The 8,735-nt window shown below is 42.1% G+C and overlaps 1 protein-coding gene across 1 annotated transcript; it reads right to left on the reverse strand.

The window, feature by feature from the left end:
* Positions 1-6,785: 6,785 nt before the first annotated feature.
* LOC102979163 (molybdopterin synthase sulfur carrier subunit-like) lies at positions 6,786-7,056 on the reverse strand. The gene is given in 2 exon segments (XM_024126468.2): positions 6,786-6,806; positions 6,808-7,056. Coding segments are annotated over 2 exon segments (270 nt in total).
* Positions 7,057-8,735: the final 1,679 nt, after the last annotated feature.

Genomic DNA, 8,735 nt, shown 5'->3' on the forward strand with positions numbered 1-8,735 from the left:
CCTGCACGTCCAGAGCCTGTGCTCCGCAACGGGAGAGGCCACAGCAGTGAGAAGCCTGCATACCACACACTAAAATAAAATAAAATAAAATAAAATAGTAAAACAAATTTAGTTCAACATATTTTCGTCTCAACCCTGAGTAAAATTTTGTGAGAAATACCCTGGATACAAAGATGGCTCAGCCCTGGTCCCTTCCTTCAGGGAGCTCATGATCTTGAGCGGAGAGAAGCCTTGGGCGTACCTCCTGTCAGTTATATAAGGCAGGGAGTGCTGAGTGCTTTCAGAGAGAGGAATAGAATGCAAATGCGTGAAGTGAAAGGGATCCATTACTGTGCAGGAAGTATTTGTGGACCTGGAAGCTCCATGAAAGTTCAACTCATCCATTCAGATGTGCATCCAACAGGCTAAGCACCTCTGCTTGCAGGATTGCATCCTGCCCTCACACACTGTTGGACTGTAAAACCAGGATGCTAATCCTAGGTAGAAAGGCCCCAGAGAGATTGTCAGCTCTTCTCAGAAGCAGGCGAACTGGAGGCAGCCTGCCAGGAGGTGGAGGAAGGCTTGTGAGGTCAGGGCTTTGGCCTAAGCTCTGAAGGAAGGAAGATGGAGTCTTGGAGGAGTTACAGCTAGCAGAAGCCTCAGATGGGAGCCCTCTGGAACGGAGCATGTTGGGAGTGACGACAACTTGCTTCACTGCTGGGTTGCAATTGTTATGTTAGAGTTCAAGTCCTGGTAGAGAAGGAGGAACTTCTATATGAGGACATTTTGCCTCCAGGGAACCTAAAGCAGCTACTAAGGGTGAGTGTCTGCGGTCACTTTCGCTCATCAAACCATGACAAAACTGGATAGTAAGTGACTGCAGCTCTCCCCGAGTGCCGGGAATACATAAAATACCCCGCATAACATAAATTTACCACCTTAACAAGTGTACAGTTCAGTAGTGTTAAGTACAATATATTCACATTATTGTGCAGAACTCTTTTTTCATCTTGCAACACTGAAACTCTGAACCCATTAAACAACAACTCATCATTCCCCTCTCCTCCCAGACCCTGGCAACCACCATTCTGCTTTCTGTTTCTATGAAGTTGACTTCTCTAGGCATCTCATATAAGTGGAATCATACAGTATTTGTCTTTTTGTGACTGGCGTGTTTCGGTTAGCATAATGTCCTCGAGGTTCATCCGTGTTTTAGCCTGTGTCAGAATTTCCTTCCTTTTTTACCAGGCAACTTTGAGGCAAGTTATGCACAATACTTTATGCATGTTAAATCATGTAATCGTCACCACGACCTTGTGAGGGAGGTACTAGTCTCACCTTTGCCGCATTGAAGATGAGGATGTTGGAGGACGGTGAGACTCAGTTAACTGTCTCAAGGACTCTCAGATGGTGGTGGAGCCAGGACTTAAACCCAGGCAGCCTGGCTCTAGGATCCATGCTCTTAACTACTCCTCCACGTTTCCTCTCTCACTGTCACGAGGAGCACAGAGGTGATCAGAGATCGGTGCATCTAAACAAACAAGATGCCTATGTCATCAATTTCCAATGTTAAAGGGAAAAGGGCCTTAGGTTGGAATCAGAAGCCTGGGGTGTGCATCTGGTTTCTGCTCTTGATGTTCTGTGACTATGAGTGATTTCTTCCCCAGCCCTGTAGGGTGTCATTTTCCCCATCAGTAAAATGAGGCGGTTGGGCAAGATCATTTGGAAGGTGTCCCATGGGCAATTGAATCTGGGAAATCTGCTAAGGTTAAATATGTTTCCCTTTAAAAGAAACAAGCGTGGTTTTGGCAATGGTAAATACATAATTATTGCAGTTTTCTTTGAGAAAATCTTCCGGAGCGGGGGAGAAGAGAAAAGGGATTAATTAAGGCAATTTTAGAGGAGCAGGAAGACAAAGACCACACTCTTTTTCATTCTGTGAAAGAGCGTCTTGAGGGTTGGGTGCATGGGCAATTCATCTCTGAATCTTCAATAGTCTTGCAGCTTCCTCCGTGTAGCTGGTACCCAGGCAATATTTGAATGTGCCTGAGAGACTGTGGCCAGCTAATCTGAATGCGTCCCTAATTTACACACCTTTGTCTCTAGGTGGGGCCGTTGTAATGGACCCCTGTCAGAGTATTCACAGGAAGGTGGAACTGGGGGGAGGGTAACTCCGGCGTATTGAGGAACTTCTATGAGCTGGGTGCAAGTGCTACACATTTACTTTTTAAATAACAGCTTTATTGAGATATAATTCATATACCATACCATTCACCCACTTAGGGCACACTTCAGTGTTTTTTAGTATATTCGCAGAGGTGTGCAAGCATCATTGCAGTCAACATTAGAGCATTTTTATCACTTTCCTTAAACCCCGTACCTATTTGTAGTCTCTCCCCATTCCTCCTCAACTCCATCCTCTTCTTCCACATCCCCACGCCTAAGCTTAGGCAACCTCTAGTCTAACTAATAGATTTTTCTATTCTGGACATTTCATATAAATGAAATCATACAATATATGGCCCTTTGTGGATGGCTTCTTTCACTCAGCATACTGGAATGTTTTCAAGATTCATCCATGCTGTAGCAGGGGTCAGCACTTAATTTCTTTTTATTGCTGAACAATATCCTATTGTATGGATATACCACGTTTTATTGATCCATTCATCAGTTGATGGACATTTGGATTCTTTCTACTTTTTGGCTAATACGAATAATGCTGCTATGAACGTTCATGTACAGGTTTTTGTGTAGACACGCTTTCATTTCTCTGGGGTATATACCTAGGAGTGAAATAATTGGATCACGCGGTAACTCTAGGTTACCATTTTTGAGAAAGTGCCAGACTGTTTCCAAAGTGGCTGTACCATTTTACATTCACATCAGCAGTATATGAGGGTTCTAATTTTTCCACATTCTTGCCAACAGGTGTGTAGTGGATTGAAAGGGAGCCCCCAAAAGATATGTCCATGTCCTAATCCCTGGAACTTGTGCATGTGACCTTATTTGGAAAAAGAGTCTTTGCAGATTTAATTAACTCCAAGATTTTGAGATCTGCCCTAAATCCAATGACAAATGCCCTTATGAAAGACACACAGAGGAGAGACCCAAAGAGAAGAGGAGAAGCCCATGTGAAGAAGGAGGCAGAGACTGGAGTGAGTAGCCACAAGCCAAGGAATACCAACAGCCAGCAGAAGAGGCAACAAATGGATTCAGATTTCCCTAAAGCCTCTGGAGGGAGCATGACCTTGCCAACACCTTGATTTTGGACTTCTAACTTCCAGAATTGTAACCATCTTCTTACAGGCCTCCTACCTCCAGCCTCTGCCCCCTCCAGCCCGCCCCCGACACCAGCAGCCAGAGGAACTTCCCTAAAGCACAGCTCTGATTATGATACGTCCCACCTCAAAAACATGCAATGACAACTTACTGCCCACATGACAAAGTTTAAACTGTAAGCCTGGCATTCAAAGCCATCCCTGATCTGGCTCCTTTATCTCTCTCCAAGCTCATTTCCTTCTTCTACCCTTCACACATCTTTTGCTCCAACCAAACAGAACTACTCACTCTTCACTCTTCCACAGATGTACACCTTGTCTTTGCTCTTTTTTTTTTTTTTTTTTTTTTTTTTGGCCCTGCTGTGCAGCTTGTGGGATCTCGGTTCTCCGACCAGGGATCGAACCCATGCCCCCTGCAGTGGAAGCATGGAGTCCTAACCACTGGACCATCAGGGAATTCCCTGCCTTTGCTCTTATTATCCCTTCTGCCTGGATTGCCCTTCTCACAGCATCTTTGTGGACTGAAGTCTTTCTGCTCTTCATGACTTGGCTCAGATGTCATCCCTGCATAAACTCATCTCTTTTCTCCCAGTTGGAAGTGATCTTTATTGCATTGTGTGTCTATCCTTGATTTCCTCACCTGCAGGGCCAGGGCTGCAGCAGTACACATCTCTGGGGATGGGGGCATTCACTTCATAGTCTATGAGATTGGTTTTCCTTAGAGTTGTACAGTAAAAACCACCTGTGCAGCCTTACATGGTCACTCTGGGTAGGTTTATGTTATCCATGGGAGTCTAGAGGGATGGTCTTATGAGCTTTTCAAGCACTTTTGCAAAATTTATTAGCTCCCAAACATGAAAAGAAAACTGCAAATCTGAAATTAATTATAAGTTCTAAAGAAAAATTACTTACTTTACAGTAAAACATTTTTACACTAAAATGTAAAATGTTTACGCTAAAAATTGTTTTCACAGTACAAAATTTTAAAATTTAACTGGTGGGTTACAGCTTCCAAAGAAAAAGTAATTAAAGTCGGTGATGATGATGATGATTGATGATAGGTAACATTTATTGAGTGCTTACATGTACTAGACACTATTCTAAATGCTTTACACATTTTAAACTAATTTACCCTTTACAGCATTTCTATGAAGTTGTGCTATTATCACCATTTCAAAGATATGGAAACTTAGGTATAGCCTATGAATGTCTTAAGATGGCCCTGCTTGCCTGCATCATCCTCTAAGTTCTAGAGCACAGGGGCCATGAATGCCTCAGCGCTGTGTTCAGCTCAGGCCGTGGCACAGAATAGGTGCTCAGGGGCTGTAAAATGAAGGTACGAATGAATCACTGAGTTGAAGGTCTTCCACAGCATCTTAGATGTGTGATGTACATCTTTATGGGATGCATTGCCTTACCTTATAGTTTTTTTATTTGTTCTTATCCGTATTACTAGGGTCCATGGAGACCTGGAGCATCATTCTGGATACAGGTCTATCGGTTGTCCTGCAGAAGCGGGCATCTGCTGTTTTTAACATAGATATTCTATGCAAATAATGAGCAAAAGAGAACAGGAGTGACTACATTATTATTGGACAAAATAGATTAAATTATAATTATACATGTGAAATAATTATCCCAATCAAACTAACATATCCATCACCTCCCATAGTTACCATTTTGTGTGGGTGGTGAGAACACTTGGGATTTACTTTCTTAGCAAAATTCAAGCATATAATATGTTATTATTAACTACAGACACCGTACTGTACATTAGGTTTCCAGAACTTATTCATCTTATAACTGAAAGTTTGTACCCTTTGATGGATATCTCTCCACCATTCTACTCTCTGTTGCTATGAGTTCTACTTGTTTTTGTTTGTTTGTTTTTCAGATTCCACATTTAAGTAAGATCATGTGACGTTTGTCTTTCTGTCTGGCTTATTTTACTCAGCATAATGTTCTTCAGGTTTATCCATGTTATTGCAAGTGGCAGGATTTTCTTTCTTTTTTTTTTCAAGGCTGAATAATATGCCATAGTATGTATGTACCACATTTCTTTACCAATTTATCTGTTGATGGACTCAGGTTGTTTCCATACCTTGGCTATTGTGAATAATGCTTCAATGAACACCAGAGTGCATATATCTCTATGAGATAGTGATTCTATTCGCTTCAGATATGTATCCAGAAGTGGGATTGCTGTGTCATATGACAGTTCTATTTTTAATTTTTTGAGGAACCTTCACACTGTTCTCCATAGTGGCTGCACCAATTTGCATTCCCACCAACAGGGCACAAGAGTTTGGTTTCCTCCACATCCTCACCAACACTTGCTATCTCTTGACTTTTAGATAATAGCCATCCTACAGGTCTGGTTTTGATTTGCATTTCCCTGATGGTTAGTGATGTTGAGCATCTTTCCGTGTACCTGTTGGCCATCTGTATGTCTTTTTTGGAGAAATGTCTATTGAGGTCCTTTGCTCGTTTTAAAAATCGGGTTATTTGCTCTTTTGCTGTTGAGTTGTATGAATTCTTTTTTTTTAAACTTTTAAAATCATGCTTAATTAGCTTATTTTAAAAATATATAAATTCTAAAAATATATCATACCAAGAGTATCCGATAAGGACTTTTCATACCTTCCAGTTCAGCCTACATTCTCAAAACACATCCCTGACAACAATGATATCACTGGGCATAGGGGTAGGGGGTTGGGGGCAGCCTCTAAGACAGTCACTGAGGAGGGGCCACACCTCAGTGTAAGTCAAGTTACAGTTAGAACTTAGTCATAGAATAATATGTCTAACAGACATCTTTCCTTACATTTAAATTATTCTTCCATTTTTTCCCTAAAGCCTTTCTTTCCTCTATAAGCCCTCATCCTAAGCACTCATTTAGTTTGCTTTTTTTTCTCTCTTTTGTTCCACTGGTGTAACATGAAACATTATGTTCAGTAAACTATCTTCTGGAGAAGAAAAATCAAAACATGATCAAAGATAAGAATTTACCAAGTTTAAATTTTAGGACTCTAAAAACCTAAGTGGTTTAATCATCAGTTGCCCCAAAGCATTCTTTGTTTCTTTTCCAAGATGATGATGATTCTTCATACAGTTCCTTTTTCCATATGGGTACCTTGGCTTTTAAAGTATCAATGGCATAGCTCACAGCTTCGAGGGATGCAGCCCTATGGGCTGAGGACACAGCATAATGATTGCTTCTGACACTGGAACTAAGCCAAGTCGTTGGAACACTGCTGTGTGTTTGGCCATTTCTGCCTAATGTCACTACAAATTTTTCTGACTTCATTTTCTGCCATTGGTAGATATGCTTCATATTCTAAGCTAATGACTTTTTTCCCTTCGAAGTTATTCCTTGTAGTTCCTACAAATAGGGATATTGCACCACAGAGTGGAGAAATCACCAGCTGTGAGACTTCATCTACTGAAAGTTTCTCAGATGTGAATGTTATTATACCTTTAGATTTCTCTTCAACTTCATTTATATCTTTCCCAGGTGGCTCAAAAGCACTATCCTCCACTTGTGGGGGGTGTGGATAATGGCAATTTCATCTCCTGATTGAAGCAGGAGGAGCTGATCTGTAAGCTCGACATATTCTTGAGGAACAGCAAATATCACCTGATTTCTGACATCAGTCAATCCAGAATGGCGCGTTTCTATCTCATTCCACAGCTGCAATGCTTTTATTTCTTGTGGCACAGAAATGGTCTCTGAGCGAATTCCTCTTATTTCAGCACTTTTTGCAAAATACAACACTTCCACCTGGCACCGTGGCACCATCCCGCCAGGGAACCCTAGCCTGGTATCCCCGAATTCTTTATATATTTGGGGTATTAACTCTTTATCAGATATATGGTTTGCAAATATTTTCTCCCATTCCATAGGTTGCCTTTTCATTTTGTTGATTGTTTCCTTTGCTGTGCAGAAACTTATTAGTTTGATGTAGTCTCATTTGTTATTTTTGTTTTTGTTGCCTGTGCTTTTGGAGATAAAATAGATTTGAAGCAAAAAGTTTACAAGAGACAAAGAAGGACAATATATATTGATAAAAATTTAATCCATCAATAAGTATTAAATTAGGTAACAACTATAAACATATATACACCTGAAAATAGAGTCCCAAAATATATGAAGCAAAAATGGATAGACTTGAGGGGAGAAAGAGACAATTCTACAGTAATGGTTGGAGACTAGTTGTATTTGGAATATCATTCTTCTCCAACTAGTTCAGGCAATTCAAGTTTGAAGGAAGAGAGTTAATTGCAGAGTAATGAGTCACCATGGCTTTCAGAGACAGGATGAGTGGGGAATAAAGGCAAATTCAGAATAAGTGGATGGATGTAGCAGCACACCTCTGAAGTTGAGAGCATGACAGTTCAACTGGTGTGCAATCACGAGTCTGAAAACAAATTGCTATATTCACATCGCTGGTAGCAGGCACGGGGAATAGCACCTCAGCCATAGCAGCTTGGGGACTGACTGGGATTTCTTTGGCTGGTAGCTGCTCTCATTTTGGAAGAGCCTCTGGTCCCCGTGTGAGATTCCTCAGCCCCTTCCTGAATACGTACTATGTGCCGGGCACTGGTAGGGTATCAGGGATATGAAATGATGAGATAAGGAATGAAGTACTGACACATGCCCCAACATGGATGAATTTCAAAAGCATTATGCTAAGGGAAAGAAGCCCGACACAAAAGACCACATATCATCTGATTCCATTTACATGAAAGGTCCAGGAAAAGCAAATCCATAGAAACAGAAGGCAGATTAGTGGTTGCGTGGGGCTGGGGCTGGGAATGGGGAGTGATGGGCATGAGGGAAATCAGGGGGATGATGGAAATGTTCTCAAACTGGACTATGGTGGAGGTTGTGCAGCTCTGTAAATTTATGGTATAAATCATTGAATTGTACACTTAAAATAGTGAATTTAATGGTGCATAAATTATACTTCAATTAAGTTTAAAATAAATCAGGAGGTCCCTGTCTCTTCTTCTGGAATGTGGACCTTCCTCAGGAAGAGGAACTTGCAGGACACACGTTGGACCCATTGGGGTGGAGCCAGCTTGTATGGGACACAGTACTAGGCACTTGAGAGGAGGAGGGGGAAGGGCAGGGAGATGTGTGCTTGACCCATTTTCACTTTGGGAAACACATGCTGCACACGGTGTACATTTTATTCCTCCCCCAAAAGCAAAAGATTCATGCCTAGCCCAGGAGAGGAACACCAGGACCCTGCCAGTGTCTGCAGTGATTGGTCTGTGCTATCCTGGTGGGGTTTTTTTGTTTTTTTTTTTTTTACGGTACGCGGGCCTCTCACCGTTGTGGCCTCTCCCGTTGCGGAGCACAGGCTTCGGACGCGCAGGCTCAGCGGCCATGGCTCACGGGCCCAGCCGCTCCACGGCATGTGGGATCTTCCCGGACCGGGGCATGAACCCGTGTCCCCTGCACCGGCAGGCGGA

The sequence above is a fragment of the Physeter macrocephalus genome, chromosome 9 (assembly GCF_002837175.3).
Source record: "Physeter macrocephalus isolate SW-GA chromosome 9, ASM283717v5, whole genome shotgun sequence".
NCBI classification, from domain to species: domain Eukaryota; kingdom Metazoa; phylum Chordata; class Mammalia; order Artiodactyla; family Physeteridae; genus Physeter; species Physeter macrocephalus.